This window comes from Gossypium raimondii, chromosome 5, assembly GCF_025698545.1.
Source record: "Gossypium raimondii isolate GPD5lz chromosome 5, ASM2569854v1, whole genome shotgun sequence".
Lineage (NCBI taxonomy): Eukaryota > Viridiplantae > Streptophyta > Magnoliopsida > Malvales > Malvaceae > Gossypium > Gossypium raimondii.
The window spans coordinates 11,135,527-11,160,178 of record NC_068569.1 but is presented as its reverse complement, the minus strand read 5'-3'; the positions used below and the strand labels follow the sequence as shown (position 1 = coordinate 11,160,178).

The 24,652-nt window shown below is 34.1% G+C and overlaps 4 protein-coding genes across 4 annotated transcripts; 2 read left to right on the top strand and 2 right to left on the bottom strand.

Annotated features, from left to right (window-relative positions):
* The first annotated feature begins 4,444 nt into the window (after nt 1-4,444).
* Nucleotides 4,445-7,257, top strand: LOC105768782 (sm-like protein LSM1B). Its single transcript, XM_012588945.2, has 5 exons — nt 4,445-4,949; nt 5,667-5,735; nt 5,820-5,935; nt 6,044-6,106; nt 6,927-7,257. The coding sequence occupies exons 1-5, from the start codon at nt 4,889-4,891 to the stop codon at nt 7,002-7,004; spliced, it is 387 nt and encodes a 128-aa protein (XP_012444399.1). The 5' UTR covers nt 4,445-4,888; the 3' UTR covers nt 7,005-7,257.
* Nucleotides 7,258-8,485: 1,228 nt separating this feature from the next.
* Nucleotides 8,486-11,614, top strand: LOC105768781 (uncharacterized). Its single transcript, XM_012588943.2, has 5 exons — nt 8,486-8,831; nt 9,337-10,255; nt 10,338-10,433; nt 10,684-10,820; nt 11,198-11,614. The coding sequence occupies exons 1-5, from the start codon at nt 8,623-8,625 to the stop codon at nt 11,373-11,375; spliced, it is 1,539 nt and encodes a 512-aa protein (XP_012444397.1). The 5' UTR covers nt 8,486-8,622; the 3' UTR covers nt 11,376-11,614.
* Nucleotides 11,615-12,207: 593 nt separating this feature from the next.
* Nucleotides 12,208-14,892, bottom strand: LOC105768780 (exocyst complex component EXO70A1). The gene has a single exon (XM_012588942.2). It carries the CDS (start codon nt 14,411-14,413, stop codon nt 12,575-12,577), a length of 1,839 nt encoding a protein of 612 aa, XP_012444396.1. The 5' UTR covers nt 14,414-14,892; the 3' UTR covers nt 12,208-12,574.
* A 6,986-nt stretch (nt 14,893-21,878) lies between these two features.
* On the bottom strand, nt 21,879-24,055 carry LOC105775969 (pollen receptor-like kinase 3). Its single transcript, XM_012598450.2, has 2 exons — nt 22,636-24,055; nt 21,879-22,515 (listed from the first exon to the last, which is right to left on the bottom strand). Exons 1-2 carry the CDS (start codon nt 23,927-23,929, stop codon nt 21,935-21,937), a joined length of 1,875 nt encoding a protein of 624 aa, XP_012453904.1. The 5' UTR covers nt 23,930-24,055; the 3' UTR covers nt 21,879-21,934.
* Between the last annotated feature and the right edge of the window lie 597 nt (nt 24,056-24,652).

Genomic DNA, 24,652 nt, shown 5'->3' with positions numbered 1-24,652 from the left:
CAACCCAAAGGGTCAACTTCAATTAATAGAATCACGAATAATAATGTTATGGATATCCATCGGATACTCCATATCAAAATACAAATCATTTTCATTCCTAATAGCTAATTTACACAAAGAATCTGCTGCGTAATTGCTACTACGATTAGTCCACTTTACTTGAACCGACTCAAAACTGCTAAAAGCATCACATTCACTCCTAATGCACTGGCCCAAAATAGTAATGTCCAGCCTTCTCTTGTTGACCGCATTAACTAACATTGCGCCTTCCAACATTTAAGCTTTTTCCCAACTTTAATCCCACTTTAAAAGCTTCCACTTCAGCCCAACTAATATCCATAGCCGCTTTCTGGAAATTATAGCAACCCCCAATAACAAAGCCATCGTGATCTCTAGCGACCGCACCAACCCCTGTACATCCGTTCAAGACAGTAGCATCCACATTAACTTTAACACAGTCCACAGGAGGTTTTGTCCATCTCTTTTTTACATGATTCGTTGAAAAACCGTAGGCTCAGTAAGGTTGAAAATTCTGAAATCTTTGCTTAAGGTTTGCGCTCTTTCCCAGATCATCACCGCAGCTTCCATCTTCCCTTTAAACACCATATTATTTCTGTCATTCCAGTTGTTCCAGAGAAGAGTTAAAAAATCCGCAGCAGCCTTATTATCAAGATCCCGAAAAATATCCTCACAGTTTATTTATTTATTTTTGGTGAAAGGAGAGGTTTTATTTTTATTCAATAAGTAAATAACACTTTTTTTCTTAGTTTAGGAAATTTTTATAAATTTATGATTTTTATAAAAAAAAGTAAAATTTTAAGTAATTTTTATTGTTTCTATAACACCCCTTACCCGAGACTTTTTCCAGAGTCAGGCACGAGGCGTTACCTGACTTAACTTACCAGTTCGGAATATAAAAATTTGCTTTTAAAATTAATTCACTCGCGTTCAATCAATATGTCCCTAAAAAGAGCACTCGAGACCTTAAAACATACAACGGAAACGATTCGGGTCCAAACCGGGAACATTAAAAATTTTCCGAATACTTAAACAAAACAAAATAATTTATTTCACTATTCACAATAAAACTGTCCACCTGCATAATTGTCACTATTTTAATTATAACTCGAGTTACGAAACTTGAAATTTAGATCCGTAAATTTTTCCTAAAACTAGACTCATATATCTTCTTATCATAAAATTTCTAGAATTTTTGGACTAGCCAATTAGTACAGTTATTCGTTAAATTCTCCCCTGTTTCACTGTCTGATGGTTATGACCTATTTTCACTTAAAATCAATTATCTCATTGTACAGACTTCATATGGTGCTTCTGCTTGCTTCTATTGAAAATAGACTCACTAAGAAATCTAGACATATAAATTATAACTCATAATTCTTTCTGTACAATTTTTAATGATTTTCTAAAATTAGAACAGGGACTTCAAAAACCATTCTTACCCTATCTCACTAAGATTCAAATATCTAAAAATATATAACTCTTTTGCTTACTCTATTTCTTTCATGTGAAAATATCTAAGATTCATATCTCACTCAGCTTCTAATTCAATTTTCACCATTTTTGGTGATTTTTTAAAATCACGCCAATGCTGCTGTCCAAAAGCTATTCCATTGCAATTTTTTTTACTCTTTTACAATTTCTTTGTATTAACTATCATTTAGGCATACACAACACCAAAACACGTTCTTATATAGCCATTTCAATAGTTAATCATTATCGAATATTTACTTACTACTCCTTAGCCATATCATAAGGATACACACAAAATGACCAAGTCCCTATACATGCCATATAAATCAAAAAGTTGTTTAACAAAATCTACCGGGGTAAATCTGGATAGTGTAATCGTTGATGTAGATTCGATCCTCCGAACATATATATATACGTCAATCTACAAGAAACAATAAACACATACAAGTAAGCTTGCAGAAAGCTTAGTAAGTTCATAGGCTCATAATAAAATCTTACCAAAATTTCACTAACAATATTAATAAAAAAATAAAAATTCAACATTTCCTGTCAACCACAATCTTAAACAATGAATTTACTCAATCGAACTCAATATCAGATGTCAACTTATATTCCAACATTTAGCTTCAATTGCATTTTTAAATACTTGTAAAATTAAGGATCGTCTTACGAATTTGAGTACACCGTTTGCCCGGTGCCACGATTTGCTTGAATATTTTACAATGCTATAACTCAATATGGTTTCCTTCACTGAAATATCATACCTATTTTTCACAACTCAATATGGTTTTCTTCACTGAAACACCATACCTACTTTTCACAACTTAGTATGGTTTTCTTCATTGAAACACCATACCTACTTTTCACAATTTGCCATGGATTCACCATGGACTTATTCGTCAATTCATCACTGATTACCGAACGTATGTACTCAATCCTGCGTATCCCATAATTTGAATTAACAATCTCATTTTTACCATAATCATAATTCAACAACAATATACGAATTGATACAATATGTCATTACCACATTAACAATTAATCATAAAAGTTCAGCCGTATGAACTTACCTGGGCCAAATTGTTGGAGTTGTAAAAGTTTAGGGACTAGTTTGATATTTTCTCTTTTCCGTGTTTATCTTCGAATTCCTAATCTATAATATAAAATTTTCCATTTATTAGCATCTAATTCAATACTAATTCACTTCGCAATTTATACCCTTCAATTTTCAAAATTACACTTTTACCCCAAAATTTACAATTTTACAATTTAGTCCCTACTCAATTAACACTTTAATTGAACAAAATTTTCCTCCAATAGAACTTTATCTAATCACTTTAGACTACTATACAGCCTTTGATATTCAGAATTTAAGTACAAAACCCCAATTCCTAACTTTTTCACAATTAGGTCCTAAAATCATTTTCTACTAAAATCACTTAATAAAATCATAATATAATGAAATTAAAACTTAAAATGTATAATAATTCATCATAAAATTCCATAAATTATTCATGGTATCTTACAAAATCACCCATGGAATCAAAAACTAATGAATTCAATAGTTGGACCTAGTTGTAAAAGTCACAAGACATAAAAATTTCAAAGAAAAGAAAGAATTGAACTCACATGGTATAAAAATATGAGAAATAAGCTTGTTTCTGACCTCCTATGGTGTTTTTCTGATAAATTATGAAGAAATCTCTAGATTCTTCACTTTTGTCTTTGTTTTATATATTTAATTTGTAAAGTTTTAAATTTTGCCATTGTTTCTCCTTACTTTCTAACTGATTTTTCTTGCCCAGCCATCCAACCCATATAATTTGAGCCTAATTGTCTTTTAAACCCCTCTTTATTAGTCACTTAAGCTATTTAATCACAATTTAATAAATTTTACACTATTTTCAATTTAGTCTTTTTATTTAATTGACTATCCAAACGTTAAAATTTTCTAATGAAACTTTTATACTAACTCAATGACACTTCATAAATATTTATAAAAATATTTATGGCTCGACTTATGAATTCGAGGTCTCAATACCTCATTTTAGACCCAATTTACCTATTAAATTCTTTTAAATCACAAAATTTACTAATTCAAGAATTCTTCTATAATCACACTTGTCTCATATGTATTTATTTATTAGATTTTAAAACTCACTGGTCGGATTTAGTGATCTCGAATCACTGCTTTTACGACACTACTAAAAATTAAGCGATTCTGAGTTTCATATTTAATGAGTTTTTTAAATAGAGTTTAATTGAAAATATAAAACTTTTTATGTTTTATGATTTTTAAGTAAATTTAGTCGTCTCAAAATTAAAATATAAAAATTAAATTTTAAATTTTAAAAGAATATTTGGAAAATTTACGTATTTACTTGAAGTTTTTGTTAATAAATTGATCATATTTTACACAATGAAAAGTATTTTGATAATCATCAATTATATTGGAATAAATAAAACAAAATTTGAACGCTTAATTGTGAATTTAAACTTTATAAAACTTTTCTATGTTCTTTTATAAAAGAAAAATGGTGTTAAGTATTTTTTTGTTTGGTGGGTTTTGGAGATGCATTAAAAATATTTTAAACTATTTTTTGAAATTTTATAATTAGATGACAAAATTTGTAATTGTTAAAATTAAATTTATTGAATTTTTAGAATTTGAACTAAAAGGATAAATGTTATAAATATTGAAGGTTAAATTTGTTGACTTTTTAGATCTATGATTAAATTGATAAAATGTATAAATATTGAGAGTTAAATTTTTTATTAGGTTAATAAAAAATTACTTGAAGAAGTGATCAAAATATTTAATTTGAAAAGTTAAATAGATAAATCTTAAAAATTAATAGTTGAGTGATTAAAATGAAACCAAAGTCATAGTTGAGGGACTATTATATAGTTTACTCTTAATTCTATGTAAAGAAAAGGAAAGGAGATCTTTAACAGCAACAACTTAACCTAATTCCCAATCCGTTTTCCTTTAATTTTCCCGCATTTTCTCGGGCTTCCTCTCAATTTTCTCTCTCTTCCGGCGAGATTGGATCTAAGTGCTCTGACATATATATATTTTTACTCCAACCTCACTTGGTCCCTTCAAACCGGAAGAGAAAAAGAAACCCCAATTTCTTAATTTCCGAGGGGTTTCCAGTTAGGGTTTTACTGGATCTACCACTATTGGAATCTTTGGTTTTTGGATAATTCGTGATATTTACGGCTTTGGGTTGCTTTTGTTTTTCTTGGAGGGGTTTTATTTGTTAGATTTCTGGAGCTCGGGGTTAGATTTAAAAGGGAAGAATTTGAATAGCCAATGCCAGATTTGGGTAATTGGTATTTGAAAGGTGTATTTTTAGCGTAATTTTTTTGGAGAGACCGAAAAAACAAGTGATCAATGTCTTGGGCAGGCCCTGAAGATATCTACCTTTCTACTTCTCTTGCCAGTTATCTTGACAGTATGCTCTTTCTCTCTCTCTTTTGTTTTTGCTGTTAAATATATGGTGTCTTGGGATTAATTATTTGCAGAAATTGTCTTGTTTTGTTTTGGCATTGGCTTTGAGATTTTTAGTAATTGCAATTATTCTGCCTTACCCTATGTTTATATGATGATGGGTTGTTGAATTTCTTATGTATGGTTAATTTCATTTAAGTGTTTTACTATTCTGCAATCTGCTGTGGAATTTGGATTTTGTTTATGATGTTTTCTAGGATGGTTCATGTTTTAGTTTTTAGTCAACAAGAAGTTTGGATAAGTTATCAGTTGGAAGTTTGATTTGATTCTATAAGGATTAAGTAGGATTTGGAGATGGATAAATCTTCGGGATTTCATGCGGAAGAAAACTGTAATTTTTCAATTTTCAAGGAATTGGCCAGTTGCATAATTATTGTATTGATAGTCATTTTTATCAGCCATGTAAATTATGATATGCTGATGGACTGTGTTGAATTTTGTCTGATTTTATGCTTAATTGTTCTTTTTTTTTTTTGGAGCTTTCTAAAATAAGATTTTCAAATTTCCTTGACATCTCATTATTTTAGTCGTCGTTTTCTGCAAAGCATAGATCTTTTGTAGAGCATTCAGAGGTAGTATTAGAGTCTAAGTTCAAACATATGTTTGGAGACTATTCTGTGTTGCCAGTTGCTGACATCTCACTCTTTCATATATGATGCAGGAAAACTTTTAGTTCTGCTGCGAGATGGACGGAAGCTCATGGGAACATTACGTTCATTTGATCAATTTGGTACCTAGTTCTTGTCACCTAACTCTTCTGGGCTTGACATGCTACCATTTTTATCTGTTCCTCAAAATTTTAAACTTGTTTCAGCCAATGCTGTTCTTGAGGGTGCTTGTGAAAGGGTTATTGTTGGTGACCTTTATTGTGACATCCCTTTAGGTCTCTATGTAATCCGTGGGGAAAATGTTGTCTTGATTGGTGAACTGGTATGAGTATGACTTAGCTAAGCTATCTTGTTTCATTGACTTCCATGAGCCTTTTGCTTTAATTTGTAATCTCATTTTGGTGTCTGTAATTTGCATTTGATGTGTTAGGACTTGGAGAGAGAGGAACTTCCTCCGCATATGACTCATGTTTCTGTTGCAGAAATTAGAAGGGTAAGTTTTTAAGTCATTTTGCTATAACAGTTTCCCCAAGAAATATTTGGTTCACTGAATACCCATAAGTTCCTCATCTTCTTTACCCCTCCCCCCCCCCCCCCCAAACAAAAAATATATATATCTTAAATGTTTCTATGTGGAAAAACAAAAGCATAAGTATTGATAAGTTTTGAAATCAAGATGTTCAGATTCTTAGATACGTTTAACTTTTAAGCTTTAAGCATGGGGATGGTGGAAGGTAATGATCCTGTGCTGATAAATGATGTGGGTAAATGGGGAGCTTAACCAGGTATTTCTTATGTTTCTGTCCATAAATTCTGGTGTTTGTAATAAGGAAGAATAAGTTAAGGAAATTCTAACTATTTTTAATCGTAAAATATGGAAAATCATTTGTTTGGAGAATTATCATCTTCATTGCTGATAGATGTTTGTACTTATAGTCTGTTCTTTTGATGGTATTTTTATCAATATGGGGTTAACTTTCTTGGTTAACTTATTCAACCATAAGAAAAATTGAAGTTCGAAAGAAATTCATTGTACCAGACCTCATCTCTGAACCCAGTTTCTTGGGAGGGATTGGCATGGTTCCTAATGATATGAGTAATAATGTTTCACCGGATGCCCATTATACATACATGCATACATACATATACAGATTTCTAGTACATTTTACGTATCAATTAAACTAAATGTCTGAACACAATTAATTATTCTGCTTTCTGGCAAAAAGAAAAAGTTTATTAAATAGATATATATGTTAAGTAATTTGTAGTTGGATATTGAGTTTCATTAATAAATAGCATTGTAACTTATGCAGGCTCAGAAAGCAGAAAGGGAAGCAACAGATCTTAAAGGTACAATGAGGAAAAGAATGGAGTTCCTTGATTTGGAGTAACTCAAGTTTCCTGCATCCCGTTTTAGTGATCCGCAAGTTTTATGGCGGTTGATGGTGTAGGAGATGTGTTGTGTAGGCTAGAAGATGGTCCATCTCTCTTTGTTCCTCTCATTCCGTTCTCAACATTCGGTTCTGTAACATTTGCAAACAATGCACCTGCCTTTAATTTAGTTTTGTTTTTGCTTTTAGTAAACACTAGTAAGATATTTCACTTATGGGAAGTCTTCAAGTTATTGTGTGTTCTCTGATATAAGTACTTTGCACAACAGTAAACCTTCGTCTGTTGGTATTTGCCGCTAGACTAGACAAGGGTGTCTGCATAAAATAAAGGCAGCGAACCAGTAAGGAACGTACCTCTTTAAGAAAAACAAACAAAAAGAAAGGGTTTATGTACTGTTTGATCGCTAGTACAGTTCTTCCGTTTAATTGGAAATGGTATAAAAAAAAAGTTGTTGAGAAAAAAACTCAAAAGAATCAAGAACTGGAATCCACAGGGTCAGTCGCATTCGATCTAAATTCAGGCTAATTTACGGGGAACACTTGAAAGCCAACGCATGGTAAGGAAAACGAGAAAAACAAACATCAGGTTGGAAAGAATGTGAACTCTGGAACTTCGAAGACAGTATTGTTGGCACGAAGATGGACCAAAAATACAGAGGCAGTGAGAAAGGATTAACAAGAAGGAGGAGTTTCTTTTCTACTTTCAAGGCGACCCAGTCAAAAAATTAACACTACATAGTGGGAAGTAAGTTCAAGGTTAAATTGTGCTATTAGTCCCTGTATTTTGCAAAATTTATGGATTTAGCCTCTGTACTTTAATTTGATCAATTTTAATACTTGTACTTTTTGAATTGGCCAATTTTAGTCCCTGCACTTTTGAATTCCCGACCCAAACAATAATCCTTAAGTTTGCTTGTTTAAATTTAATTATTAATCATGTACTATACGTAAAGTTGTAAAATTTAGTTTATATTTTAATTGGATCATTCTAAGTCGTGAATTTTGAAATTTCAGTTTTGACGCAAATGGTAGTCGTTAATCTATTAACTGAATTTTTAGTGAATAATATATGAAAATAACAAGTGACATAGTATTACATATATGATAATATGTTTGGCATATCGATTTTAGAAATAACAAAACTTAATAAACTTAATAGTTATTATTTGGTGGGAATTGAAATTTTAAATTTTAAAAAGTACAAGGACCAAAAGTGACCAAATTAAAGTACATGGATTAAATCCACAACTTTTGCAAAGAATAGGGACTAATAGCAAAACTAAACTTAAGTTCAAAAGTAAACAGTATTATTGGGAACAAGATTCTTGTCATGGTAAAAGCTCTATGATCTTACATTTGACCCAGAAGTATTTATATCTAAAGGTCAGGATTGAAATTGTCTTGAAATTTGCTAGTTCCCCACTGTATATTATCACTCTCACTCTTACCACTATATATTTCTAGTTATACGAATTACCAGCTCCTTTTACTTTGGTCTTTTAGCTGTCACTAGCTGTCCCCTGAAGGAACTAATTTCTCCTTTCACACTGCAAGTCAGCAGATCCAACCAAAGTATCCATTTTTCTTTTCTGTTCAATAAATAGAACTTTGGATAGCAATGCCGAAGCTTCGAAATACTCTTTTCCTACTATACCTTTTGTTTTTCTGCTTTGTTTTCTTCAGTGAAGCTTCAGTTCATGAGTACAATGGACAGAAATTCGTCAGTAAAGGCAATGCATTCGTCGTCCATGGCGGTAGCGAAGGCATTTATTCTTCTTTTGCTGACACCCTCAATGTAACTGCCACTGCTGGTGACTCTTTCGTCCGGTAATTTCTCGATTTCCCTTTTCTTTCTTCTTTGGAGTTCACATTTTTAATGAACTATCTGCTGATTATAGATTTTAGATCTCTTTAATTTTCTGATGATTTTAGTGGGGTTTTGTTTTGAATTGTGTGGGATTTGAGAATTGGTAGGATCTAGTGAATTAGAATTGGGTGGCAAAACGAATTTGAGTTGAAACAGTGCTGACAAATTTGAAGTTCATTATATTTTGAGTGAAACGAAACAAAAATATCAAACTTTTTGAACCTAAAGGAATGAAAGATCTAATTTTTTTTCTCAATCTTGCTGAAATTTCTTTAGTTCAGTGGTCTGCTTAAGTCAATTTTGACTTAGTACTAACTATTAGAGAGGCTAAAAAAAAGGTTATTTTTTAGTACATTCCTAAATTGCTATCGACATGTATTTAGTATTTGAAAGCTGAGGAACATTGAAGATTTTCCTCTTTCGCCTTTTTTTGCATCCTGAATTTGTGGCTAAATCTTGAAACAGTTTTGAGAAAATTACATTCCGTAGACCCAAAGAATCTTCTAACTTTAGCTCACACTCGATCCAAGCAATCGTTTTTGAGGTGGAAGATAGAGAGGCGATTGGGGGTTCAGCTTATGGGGGACAAAGAGCTGTTTGTTGCACCGCAGATCTTGCAAAACTCGGTGTCTGTTCAGAAGGAGAAATTATTCATCGCCCTTCCACAAAGAATCCTGGCTGGCCTAAAGTGTTCGGCGTCTCATTTAGTGAAGATGATGAGGCTACAACATTGCCATTAAAATCTATACAAATTACTAAAACCGGGATGTATAACTTGTACTTCATTCACTGTGATTTAAATCTTAAAGATTTGACTGTTGAAGGGAAAACTGTATGGAAAAACCCTACTGGCTATCTGCCTGGTAGAATGGCACCTCTGATGAACTTCTATGGCTTCATGTCCCTCGCTTTTGTGATCCTCGGAATCTTTTGGTTCCTGCAATATGCAAGATTTTGGAGAGAAGTTCTTCCTTTGCAAAATTGTATAACATTAGTGATAACCCTTGGCATGCTTGAGATGGCTCTTTGGTATTTTGATTATGCTGAGTTCAATGGGAGTGGAACCAGGCCTGTTGGAATCACCATGTGGGCAGTCACCTTTGATACTATTAAACGTACAATTGCACGGATTATTATTTTGATGGTTTCCATGGGTTATGGTGTTGTGAGACCTACTCTTGGTGGCCTTACTTCAAAGGTAACGATGCTTGGAGCAACCTTCTTTCTGGCATCTGAAATTCTTGAGCTGGTAGAAAATGTTGGTGCTGTGAGTGATCTTTCTGGAAAGGCAAGACTATTTTTGGTTCTTCCGGTTGCAATCTTAGATGCCTTCTTCATTCTTTGGATATTTACTTCTCTCTCTTCAACTTTAAATAAACTTCAGGTATTCTTTTTCTTTCTTCAACTTCATCGGCAGATCAAGTTAATAACAATGTATGAAATTTTCTCACTAATGGATGCAACAGACAAGAAGGATGGTGGCAAAGCTGGATATATACAGGAAGTTCACAAATGCATTGGCAGTAGCAGTTATTGTCTCTGTCGGTTGGATTTGCTACGAGGTAAATCAAGTCCATTATCTTTGATGCTTTCTTTAGGCTGCTTTATCAATAGACTTCAGCATATAATGTAGAAGAAAGCAAAGAACATGCTAGCAATTTAAGTGCAGTCTGGTATCTTTATGATGGGAAGTATAAGGTAGAGTAATCAAAAACTGCAACATATAGTGTGACGAAAATATAGCATTTTAGAAATGGCATCATTATCAAAAACCTGCTGCACCTTACAACTGCGAAACTCTTGCCTTTTCAGATTTACTTCAAGGCAAATGATGTTTACAACGAGCAGTGGCAGAATGCTTGGATCATCCCCGCCTTCTGGCAAATCTTATCTTTCTCTCTGCTATGTGTCATCTGTGTTCTTTGGGCTCCTTCTCAGAATTCTACGCGGTAAATATCTAACTTATTGAGCCCTAAGCTTCTCTTTCTGCCTTTCCTTTTCTTCTATGGTTGTTTATGAATTGTTTTATGGACATTCAAAATGAAAGAAGAAAAAACTTCATACTCACACCCTCAATTGTTTAAGATATTTCCTGATCGTTAATAAAGGTAAAACTCGGCAACTTGAGATGTCTGTGTAGGCTTGATTACTTGTTTAATTTGTAGCTAGTTCCTCTGTGTTACGGAATTTAAAGATGTATGGCTGTTTTATATTGTGGTTGATGTTCCCGCATATTTTAGTTTCAGTGTCGATCTTTGAGAATTTTATTTCAATGTCTTTGCAGTTTCTTATACGTTCACTGTTTTTGTTATTCCGATCTTAATAGGTATGCTTACTCTGGTGAAGCAAATGAAGATTTTGACAAAGATGATACTAATTTGACACTCATAAAACCCTCTCCAACACCTTCAAAAGATTTTAGAACTGCACCAGAAACTAGAACGGTGCAGGGCAGCAACGGAGCATCCTCTAATGGTGATTTGGAAGAAGACAAGACAGAGTGACATAGAAACCCCACCTGTGAATCTGTGATTCTTAGAACTCGATTCAATACTCGGATTCACTTAAATCAAGGCCCTGTTATAGTTGTAACAATGATCCCACTTTTTTTTTTTTTTTTGAACTGTAATGATATCAGGGTGGCTACCATTACAACCAAACATCAGATGTTGAGCTTTATCTTTCCCTCCTTTGATTTTATATTTTATATATTTTTTTGGTTTTACCCCAAAAGTTTTCATCAGTTAGTTGTTACCAGGGAACAGACAATCCTAGTATGCCTTTTTTTTTTTTTTTTTTTTAATGTTAATATAGTTTGTGACATGTTATTTAACATGTTTTTTTGTATCGAACATTATCTACTAATGTTGCAGAACAATGGATACCATACTTAACCGGGAAAGCATGTACCATGACAATATAAAGCAGGTTCCAGCAATTGAGAATATTGGAAAGGATTGTAAATGCTGGTATTTAAAGTTTATATATCACCTCTTAAAAGGTAACTATAAATCAACTATATACTAAATTAGACTAAATTTCGGATCCATTCAGTCGTCCATGATTGCTAAATTTCAGATCAACTATTCTTTGAAATTGGGCTGATCTTTGGTTCCTAAACCGTAACATGGTTTTGTGATTGGGGAATTTGAGGAACTTTCCTGGACCAATATTTATCTGGCAGTTGTCTAATAATGGAGCTTTTTGAGAGGCCTGCCTAAGGAGCCATCATATGGTTGAATTTTTCAAGAAAAACTCAGTTCTCTTGGCCAACTATTTCATATTTAGCCAAGTTGCAGACATCAAATTGTGATCAACCCAGTGTGAGAAAACATCTGAACAGGGGGCAAAATGCTTCTCATATCATTAAAACACGTACAGAATTACAAGTTTCAAATACAACAATAACCATATGAACAAATGGAACAAAATTTAGAATGGGGTTAAATGAAAAAAAAAACACCAACATAATGCTGACGGTGCAGAAAGCATTCAGGTTCCAGGAGGCCTGGCTATTCTGGAATGCTAACACCTGATCTTTGTTGCTTCCTCAACAGTGGAAATGATTCGATCAACAATTGTTAAACAAATTGGAGAGCTCAAGGCAGCCACAGATTTACCAGCACCACCATCACCCGAATACCCTCCACAAAAGAATTGAAAGAATGTCTCCTAGTTTCTACAAAGCATCCATGATCAAGTGCTAGGACGCAGGGTATCCCTCGAAGAAATCCAACACAGCAGTTTCCAAGTCTTCAGCTGAATACTTGATGTAATTCTCAGGGTGTTTCCCACTCTCTATATGGCTCCTGAACCGCCCCAGAAATGACCGATATGCTGGCAGCAACTTCTCGGATATAGAAATCCTTAGTTCCTCCCTAAGCTGACCATCGGGTATCAACCACATGGATTGAGTCCGATGAACCTCCTCGAACATAGCATTGAAAGTCTTAAACCTTTCCCTCAATACAGTCTTGGACACCCCAGAAGAAAAACTCCCACTCACATGCAACCCTTCATCTCTCAAACAATACAAAACACTGACCCAGGTTGCTCTCTGGTAACTCGTGGCGGCCTGCCTAAACTTCCCAGTCAACTTCCTCAAACAATTATCCCCAGTCATTTCCCTCAACTCGGGTGACCCTTTAACCTTCTGTACAATGTAATGAACATTATTCATCATAAACAGATGTGCCAAAGATACATCTCTGTAATGCTTGGACTTCCCATCCAAATTGAATTGCAAAACCACAATAATCCAAATTAAATGCAAAGCTAAAGGAGTTTTCCCTTCCAACTCAGTAAACTCCATATCCGGGGTTGATGGATCACCAGAATACCTCGAACCAGTCGATGGTTTCGACATTATAAGGTCAATCAATGTCTGTTTATAATCAGATATTAAACTGATGTAGTTCATGACATACCTTGTCAAAGGGTGAATCGTCCCACCAGGGACAGGGACCCTAGAAGGCTCTCTTAAAACTGCGTTTTCAAATTCAGATAAAATCCCCCGGGCGGCCTCAGCTAACCTGGACAAAATCTCGGCAGCCTGAACTCGAATTGAATCCGATGATTTCGAATCGAAAACCGCCTCAATATCAGGCAATAACTCCATCAAAGCATCGTGTAAATCGAGTATCTTGAAAAGCTTTTCAGGAGATCTCCTACTTATACTTATGGCTTCTGCGAAGTTAAACAACTGAATTGCAGGCCCTTTAACTGTCTCCATGAAACACGCGTCATCAATATCCGTTCCCACACAATCGAAGATTTGCTCGCAAAGCTTCTTCTCGCTCGCAAACAAAATCCTGACGCAAACTCTGGCGGCTCGAATCCAGCGCCGAATTTTACCCTCCAGAGCTTCCCATTCAAGCCTTTGGACATCTCCTATGCTTAGCTTCTCGATTCCGAGTTTCCTGAAACTGGAGTCAACGGACGATTTCCTCACGCTGCCGTACACTTGAATACATTCGCGTAAGTACCCAGCCGCAATCATCCTCATCGCAATCGCTTGTAAATCGCAAATCGCTTCGGCCGGCATCAGATCCACTTCTCGGATGCTGCTCGACGTTCGGTAAGTCGAGCTATCCGAAGATTCACAGTGGTGAAGCTGAAGGAGATTGTTCCTACTACTGCCACTATCGTCGCTTATGCAGTCTTTATCATCTTCGAGTTCGTGATGAGTGGGAGTAGATGATGAAAACGACGTCGATGAATCGAAGAGGGAATCGATTTCTAAAGCGGAAGTGTGAATGATGAGGATGTTGCGGAACTCGTCTTCGAGACGAGCCATGGCGATCTGGATTGTGGTGTTGACTTTTGACTGATCATCGGCGTCGACATTGTGGGAACAGTCTGAGATTGATGCGCTGGATAATGTCCGTTGGATTTCATCGACAGCTTGGAGGTAAACATCAGCTTCTTGACGATCCGTACCGAAGATCATCCTCTCTCTTCCTTCCTCCGATGCCGTTGAATCCCACCGTAAGATTATTTTCTCCGCCGATTCGTAGCCACTATTATTCTCCGGCGTCTCCATAACTATCTTTCAGGAATCCAAAATAGAAAATGTAAAATTTGCAGAATTTTTTTTTAATTCCTCCTTTCCTTTTTGAATGCTGGAAAAAGGTTTTAGCAAAAGTAAAATAATTAAATTTGCAATTTCTTCGATTTCTTTAGCAATAATATTGCAAAAAGGTTATAGCTTTAGGTGTCTACGGCGGTGTAAACGGTGGAGGTCATTGTCGGGACCAGCGGAGGATTTGCTTTTCTAGAGAGCTTTTTCTTTTTGGGAAAAGAATGCAGTGTGTGTGATCCAGTATGGCAGCTAATGGGGATTTTTGTCTGAACCTGAATTTTTTGAGAAAAAAATAGAGAAGTAGGTTTCGTTTGTGGAATTTTTGGAGGATTATTTAATTTATTTCCTATCATTATCATTATTGTAGTACTGTATGATTTTCAATTGACTTTCTCTTCTTCTTTTTTTCCTGGTTCCTGTCTTCGCCGCCGATTGGGAGGATGGTTTTTTGTCAATTACCGGCACCATTGGCATGAATTCAGCTCCTTCTGCCTTTTTAATTGAAATCATAGAATTTTGGGTGGGCTCACATTATAAGATAAGGGGTCCCAAACCTAACCCAAGCGGCCCTTGTTTTTAAGGTTTTAATGGGTCCATGGCCCATATTTTACATTCCCTGCACGATTGGTTTTGCTTCTCCCACATGTACCTACCTTTTGTTGGAGTGAACATAAGATTATGATATTGAAAAAAGAAAAAAAAAAAAACCGTAAGTATGATACTGTTGATGCTGACCCGACTCAATTTTAAATTTAGATAAAATTTAAAATTAATTGTATTAAATATTTTTATATTTTTATTCATTTTAACTTAGTCTTAATTTTTAAAATATTTTGATTACATCTTTCAATTGTCGATGTTATATCAATAAGGTTCTTCTGTTTTTTTTAATAATCTCATTATAAGTTCTAATAATTTCTATTCTTTCTAACATAATATTTAAAGCTACTCATAGCCCCTCCCCAACTCATAAATAGGAGGATAATGCACATCAACGCACTTAAACTTACATTCTCCTATATTGGCAACAATATCCATGCCAATTGAGTGACTCAATTAGTTATAGGTTTTTCTATTTTCAAAAGAGCTTTACTTTAACAAAGTAATAGATGTTATTTTTGTAACACCCCCTAACCCCAAACCGTCGCCGGAATAGAGTTACGAGGCATTACCGGACATATCAGGTAATTTACGATAATTCTTAATTAAATATTAAACACATTAAGATAAAATCATAAAATCATATAATATTTTAGTAATTGACTTCATTCTTTTTTAAAAAATTAATGACATTTCCTTGTTTTTACATAAAACCCCGCAATTAAAACCATTTCATTTTCAAATCACAACCAATTCATTTCACATTCTCAATTTCTATTCCAAATACTTTCTAATCAACTTAATCAACATAATATCAATTTAAATTTAACAATATACTAAACTAAATAAATATAGATAAACTTCTTTCATTATAATTCATAAACTTATAATACTAACATTTTCAACCATTTATATTAAAAACATAGTAACCTTTATACATGTCCTATGTACATGCCACATTACCAAGGAAAATTATACATCACCAAAAGTTTGCTGAAGTTGGGTCTGGCTTTGGATCTTTGGTTCGGACTTGACTTCTACAACTCATGCGGAAACAACCGTCTGTTGAGTATGCATATACTCAATGGTATCACTATAATTCAATTATCACTACTAATAAACAATTCAACCTTTTATATTATCAATTAATTAAATATATAATTATCATTCTTATTTCTTTATTTCAAATTTCACTCTTCACATATACTATGTTACTAAATTTAATTTTATCAGTCAATTTATTTTTAATTGATCAAATAAATCATCAATCCGAGGTAATGGATATTTATTTTTAATTGTTACCTTGTTCAACTGTCGATAATCAATACATAGCCGCATTGACCCATCTTTCTTTTTAACAAACAATACCGGAGCTCCCCAAGGTGAAATGCTCGGTCTAATAAATCCACGATCTAGCAAGTCTTGTAACTGTACCTTCAACTCTTTTAATTCAGTGGGCGACATTCGGTACGGAGGTATAGAAATTGGTGCTGTACCCGGATACACTTCTATAGCAAATTCAACCTCTCTGTCAGGTGGTAAACCCGGTAATTCTTCAGGGAATACATCTGGAAACTCACATACGGTTCTGATCTTACTGCACTGACTACCAACCGAATTAGAATTAATAACATATGCTAAATACGATGTACAACCCCGCTGAAGCAATTTATTAGCCTTTATTGCCGAAATAATACGTGCCGGCCCATTAGTACAAATACCATTTACTTCAATCCGATCTCCACCTTCTGTCTGAATACTGAATTTCTTTTTATAGCAATCCAAAATCACTTCATGTTCAGATAACCAATCCATACCCAAGATTACATCAAAATCACCGAAAGGCATGATTAACAGGTCAACAGGAAAAGTTTTATTTTGTATAATTAACGGGCACCTCGGACATACTTGATTCACTAACACTGTTTGCCCCAACGGACTAGACACCTCTATAGACACTCTAGACATCTCAGATTTAAGTTTTCCCAATTCAACTAATTTTGAGTTTATATAAGAGTGTGAGGATCCAGGATCAATTAAAGCATAAACAGGCTCAGAATACAGTAAAAATATACCTGTCACCACATCATGAGCATTGCCTTCTTCTCGGGTTCTGACTACGTAGGCTCTAGCTGGAGCTCGCTTCAGATTGTTTGTAGCTATATCACGCCTCTACCAACTCCTCCTCTCCTCAAAGCAGAACCTCCTCCGAACATTCCTCTACCTCTAGCAATGATATTGATCTCGAGATGTAGCAGTGTACTACTCAATTTTCGGACAATCTTTAACAAAGTGTTCAGTAGAGCCACAGCGGAAACATCCTCCGATTTTCTTCCAGCATTCACCAAAATGTCTTTTCCCACAATAATCACATTCAGGGTTTTCACTTTCCCGGGACGGAGCTTTTACACTACCGGTGGAGCTAGTAATCTGTTTTCCTCTATTTCTGTCATCCCTATCAGACCGGAAGCTTGATCTCCATCCACCTCTTGATTCTCTGAATATCTTCGGTAATGGATTAGAACTAGTAGTTCCCGTACGTTTCCCAGCCGATTTACCCATCTCTGACTTCTTATCCAAGCCCAGTACTTGTTCTATCATTTTCGCTCGCTCAACTAGATCAACAAGTTCAATAATTCTGAGACTTACTAAATGAATCTTGATTTCTTCTCGCAGTCCTCGTAAAAATCGTTTATAGCTATCGGTCTCGGTTGGAACATATTCTGAAGCATACCTGCTCAGTCTAGAGAACTCTCGCTCATAGTCCAAGAGATCATATTACCTGTTTCAACATTAAAATTCTTGCTTTTCTCTTCAATGTATATTTCTCCAATATACTTCTTCGAAATTCTTTTGAAACAAGTCCCAAGTTACCCGATCATCGGCAAATGGCTAACCATGATTCCCACCGAGATACGCTTCTCCTTGCAATGATGATAAAGACATATCGACTCTCTCGGGGTGCAATCTAATTGTTGCAAAACTCTTTTATTGATCGCATCCAATCTTGATGGCGGATGGATCAATTCCTTTAGTCCCAAAACTCCGTGGCACCATATTTCCGTAGCTCTTTAATCGGGGCCCGTCGACGGTGGGTCTTGATGTAGTAATAGGTACGATTCTCTACACACTGTAATGCATCGGCTATAGTTCTTAACAATTGTGAATCATCTCTTTCTCTTCCTACATTAGGAGGTGATTATTTAATGGATTCACACTAGGTGTAGCAGATTCGGTTTCTTCAATTCTCGACTTCCAAGATACATTTCTGCTCATCATCATGCATTCTTTCATCGACATTTTATCTATAAAACAAAATCAAATAAATATATTAGCATCCAAAACCCGACTCAGCTTCAACTTAAATGTGGCATGTACATCTAGACTCTATTTCGAGCCCAATTTAGGCCGAGAATCGACTAAACTTTAGCTCTGATACCAATAATTGTAACACCCCCTAACCCCAAACCGTCGCCGGAATAGAGTTACGAGGCATTACGGACATATCGGTAATTTACGATAATTCTTAATTAAATATTAAACACATTAAGATAAAATCATAAAATCATATAATATTTTAGTAATTGACTTCATTCTTTTTTTTTAAAAATTTCGGCAGCATTTCTGCTTGTTTTTACATAAAACCCCCTGCAATTAAAACCATTTCATTTTCAAATCACAACCAATTCATTTCACATTCTCAATTTCTATTCCAAATACTTTCTAATCAACTTAATCAACATAATATCAATTTAAATTTAACAATATACTAAATTAAATAAATATAGATAAACTTCTTTCATTATAATTCATAAACTTATAATACTAACATTTTCAACCATTTATATTAAAAACATAGTAACCTTTATACATGTCCTATGTACATGCCACATTACCAAGGAAAATTATACATCACCAAAAGTTTGCTGAAGTCGGGTCTGGCTTTGGATGCTGGTTCGGACTTGACTTCTACAACTGCAAGACGAAACAACCGTCTGTTGAGTATGCATATACTCAAGTGGTATCACTATAATTCAATTATCACTACTAATAAACAATTCAACCTTTTATATTATCAATTAATTAAATATATAATTATCATTCTTATTTCTTTATTTCAAATTTCACTCTTCACATATACTATGTTACTAAATTTAATTTTATCAGTCAATTTATTTCATTTGCCCCTATTAACTCGACTCGGCCTCGGCGGATACACGATTCCAACCAACACACCAAGATATCAAGAATCGATAAAGATAAAGATTCAACACACAAAGTCTTTGAACCGTAATGTGATAAGATAAGATTCGACACACAAAGTGCCGAAGTTGAATAAGAATAAGATAAGATAATGATTCGACACACAAAGTGCCGAATCGAGAATGATAACGATGAGTCGGCACATAAGTGCTCGATCGAGAAGTCGGCAAATACCCCATACACTTCCATATCCTATGGCATGCCAACTATATCCGACTAGCCCGACTAGTTAATAGGGTATTTAATTCACTTTTCAGTATAAATTTCCATCTTAATTCAGTATCAACTATAATTCCTTAATTCAATCGGTTTCACAGTATTACAGTAATTCTTTACTTCAGTAATTTCACAATTCAATGCATTATGCATAACAATATTCAGTATTTTCACAATTCACTCAGTAATCAAGACAATATTCAAGATTCCATAATTGGTTCAAGATCGGTTTCAATTTCATTACTACATTATAAATTTATTATTTATTAAACATTTACCTTAAAATACTTACCACACATAATTAGCAAATTAAACACTTAATAATAATAAAGTTTGAATTATAGTGATACAAACCGTAATTCCCGTGTCTATTCCTCGTCCACTTTTTCTTTTCCTTTCCTCGTGGATGCCTCGGGTGCGATATTAGCTACGAAAAGAAATTAAGATAATTTTCATAATCATTAGCACAACACAATTTACTTGCTGAAATTTTTATCTAACTTTTACTTTAATTTCAATTTAATCCTAACTAAATCTATATATTTTCTTTCTCAATTCATACCTTCTTGCTACTCAATTTCTTGCCAAACTTATATGTAACTATCTAATTTTTATCATATTTTCATAATTTCGAATTTATTTCAATTTAATCCCTAAAATATAAAACTTATAGTTTCTTTTACAATTTAATCCCTTTTTCAATTCTAACTTAAAATTCATGCTATTTAATCCCTAATTCATCTCTTTTGTTCAACATAAACTATACTTGAAAACCTATGAACTTACAAAACATCAACTTAATCCCATCAAAACTTTGTTTTAAAGCTTTTAAAACATTAGAATTAAGAGAAAAGGGCTAATTTGACTTACGAAATTAAATTTCAAGCTTCAAAACCCTATTTTCCTTTTTTCTTCTTTTCTTCTTTCTCCCTGTTTCTCCCCTGTTTCGTCTCTTCTATTCTGTTTCTTTCCTTTCTTTTGCTTTGTTTTTATTTCATTTTATTTCATTTACTTTATATTATATTAATTAATTATAAATATTACAAATGTATGTATTTTATTAGTACACTTGCATTAAATCATTACCATACACTTGTTTCAATCTAACTAACTTATCAAATAAAAATCTCATAATATTATTATTTAATTAACAATTATCTTTTACTAAATTTTCAAGTAAATAAATAAATATAATACACTTGTATTTTATTTTTACCACACACTTGGCAAAATCATAATTTATTATTACCCAAAATCTTATACTAATTATTTAATTACTAAATATCTTTTAATTTAATAATAACTAATAACTAATAATAAATAATAAATATCATTAATTATATAATAAACAAATAAATTCTTAAATTTTATTCCTTTATGCCGCCTCAATCATTTTAAATGGCTTAATTGCCATTTTAGCCCTTTTACTTTCTTTTAATCTATGATTAGATTTTCACTTCTATTGTAATTTAATCCCTTTTGCTAATTACTCTTAATTGAGCCAAATTCACCTATCTAAAACCTAATTAAACACACAACTAATCTCGTAAGTATTTCTAATAATTATTTATGACTCAGTTTACTAAGACGGAGGCCCGATAATACACACTTTTCTGGTGCCCACGGATTTTGGGTCGTTACAATTTTAAGTACAATTTTATTTTTCATGTAAAATCTAACATGTTCATGACGCCTTAGCTCTGCTGGCAAAGGCAAAATTCTTGGATCTTGTATCTAAGTTCAAGATCTACCATACCCAATTATATGTGTAGGTTTTTGAGTGCCATCATCTGCAATTTTCATGATTGGTTTAATTGAATTTGTTGATTTTAGTTTTAATTGTATCAGTTATTAGTTTGTTTATGTTATAATAATTTGATTCTACGTAATGATTAACTAAAATAATATTTTTTTTATTTTTTAAGAAGCATAATTAATTATTTAAAATTTATTACTTAAATTTTATAAATTACCAATCGCAACATCGTTGCTTCTGTAAATTTCAATTCAGGCGGTTTTTATTTTATGTATTGAGTTTTTTATTGTTAAAGGTATTGGTTTTAGTTGAATTGTTTTATCTGATCTAATTTTGATAATATTGTATTATGTACATAAGCATGCTTAAATTTAAGCTTTACAATCAGCAACTTTACTTTTATTATTAATAAATTATAATAAAATTGAATTAATTAATTTGTATGCTTGTGCCAATTTTAATAAATTAAAATATTTTAAATTATAATATAGATCAAAGTTATAATAAAAAAAAAGGTTTAAACTGTGATAATAACCCAATAATTTAATTGCAACCTAAAAATTCTACAGTAATGGCATTGTTGAAGCCACTGCAACTCAATCTCCGTTCAGAATTATATACTAAGTTCAAATCACAAAATCCAAAACTCACTCTACGCTTCCTTCTACTTGTATCTCCTCTATCATTCTAATGGTTTCTTTAATGTCTAATCGCTTCTCGGGACTAGTTTCAGTGCAAAGTGCGCCTACACGAAGGAGCTTCTCCATGCTGCCCACTGAATTTCGGCACCCCTCCATCCCTGTATCAAGCAACTCAGCCTGTCTCCCTTCTGAAAATGCGGACGCCACCCATTGGACTATATCAGTTCCGCCTTTGCTATCGTTAAGACACTGGCAAGGGATTTCTCCTGTGAGGATCTCCAGAATTATGATTCCTAGGCAATATACATCACTTTTAGGAGATACTGTTTTTTGTTGCACGGCTTCTGGGGTTTTATAAGCACATAGGGCCTGTAAACCGTCGATGTTTACTAATGGGTGAAATCCATAGTCCGAGAGAAATGGATGATTATCGGGGCCGAGTAGAACATTGCTTGATTTGAGATTACCGTGAGGCACGTCACGTAAAGGAAATTCCTTGTGGAGATAATCGAGTCCCTCCGCTATTCCTCGCACAATCTTCACTCTGGTAGGCCAATCAAGTTCACCACCAGATTTCCCACCATCACCTGGATGATTTCATTTTTTTTTTCTGTTAGAACCCATGAATGGTATGGTATTGCGTTTAAGGAACAAATGCAAAAGATAACCAATAAAAAAAAGGTGCAAAAGATGTAGATGATTCATACCATGCAATTGGTAAAACAAACTGCCTTTAGAAAAGTACTCGTAGACAAAAAGCTTTTCTTCTTTACGGTAATGGTAAGCTAAAGGTGGCAAAACATTAGGGTGTCGTAGATTTCCGAGCTTTCTAACTTCTGCATCAAACGCATCATTCCCTAATGCATTCATTTGGCGCATCCTTTTCACCACCAATGCCACTCCATTCGTCATCTTAACCTTATAAGAAGACCCCAACGATCCATTTCCGAGCACTTCCGCCGCGGATTTCAACAAATCTGGCAACCCAATAACACCCTTTTCATCGTTCACCATGACTAGTTCTGTTACAGTGCTGAGCCTTCGAGGATTAGAATCTTTGCGGGTCGAGCATGCACTCTTTACGCTTTCTTCTTTTTTATCAGTTATAACGGAAACCGGCACCTCCACTGCGTCATTAGAGTTTCCGGTTTTTAGCTCCTTTAAATCGTTTTGTTGCTTCTTTTTCCTCCATCGAAACGCAAAGAATATAACCGCGATAAATAGAACGGCTCCTAACGTAATCAATGCAGCAACAATGGTTTTGGAAGTATCATTTGGAGTTGGCTGGTCTGCCTTGCTACACTCAACGCCGACCTGTTCTCCGCAAAGTCCCGGATTCCCCGCGAACGAATCTGCATTGAATTTCGACAAACTAGAAGGAATCTCACCTTCGAGTTGGTTGTTTGATACATTGATGTACTTCAAAGTTGGGTTATCAAAAGCCGGAATTTGTCCACCAAATTGATTGTTTTCTAGATGCAAGTCAGTGAGACGAGACAAACGAGACAATGAAACTGGAATGTTCCCCGTAAATTTGTTGTTTGATAACCAAACTTTCTTCAGCGAACCCATGTTGTCAAAATACTCGGACGGAATCACACCCGAAAATTGATTCATCGACAAGAACAATACCTTCAAACTACCCAAACGATTGATTTCGGGAATGACGTCGGTGAAAGAATTGTTAGCAACACTGAAAACACGCAAACCCTGGATCTCAACCAACGCTTCGACATCGATATACCCCGATAATCCCATCCCTTCGAGACGCAAACCCGTGACGACGCCATTGGAGCAACGCAATCCTTCCCAAGTTCCTTGGGAACCATTGCAAGGGTTGGAGCCTGGCACCCAAGAATCAAGAGCACCGGCACTGATTAAAGATTCCTTGAGCCTCAACAAGGCCTCGGAATCCGACGCAGAAGATGCCAATGGCGATAGGACGACGAAAGATGACGACAACAAGAGGGGAAATAGCCTGAAAAACCTAGCCACCGCCATTAATGAGGCCTGGGGATGGTTTTTGGCAAAGTATTTTTAGTGGTATGATGGTGGGAGCTCTTGTTGTGCAAATTTTTCGTATTGGCTTTGTTATCATCATAGCGTCCGTTCGTCCGTTTTTCGTAATGGCTTTGAATTTTTGTTGTTGTTGTTATTGTGCTAATTTTTCGTATTGGCTTGTATTATTGCTCTGCTATTTTTAGTAGACCATCAACTAAAGCTGCCGAGGGTTAAGTCCAACTCAGAGAAATTTATTTTTACTTTTAAATTTGGTTTCCTACATTTTCATTCCTTAATTAAATACCAAATCAGTGAACTCATGAAGAGATCTGCGTACCCTCGAATCATTTACTTTTTATTCAAATTTTTAGATTTTAGGGATTTAAAATTTTGTTCGCAGTTTAAGTTTTTTTTTTCTTTTAATTCATCTTATTAAAACAAAGACCTGAGAGAGATTAACATATGTTCTCATATTAAATTTATATCTATATTTATATTAAGTCGATTCATTTATATCGGTGTAAAATTAAAGTAGTTTTATATTTTCATATCACTTCTAACCATTAAATTTATAAATATAATTGTACTTGTCATGCATGTAAACTTTTGAACCGATCCGATATATCTATCATATTTATCTAAAATACTATATATATATCAATATTTTTAAACCGTTGAAAACTATTTACATAAAATAAATAATTAAAATTTTTAATTTATATC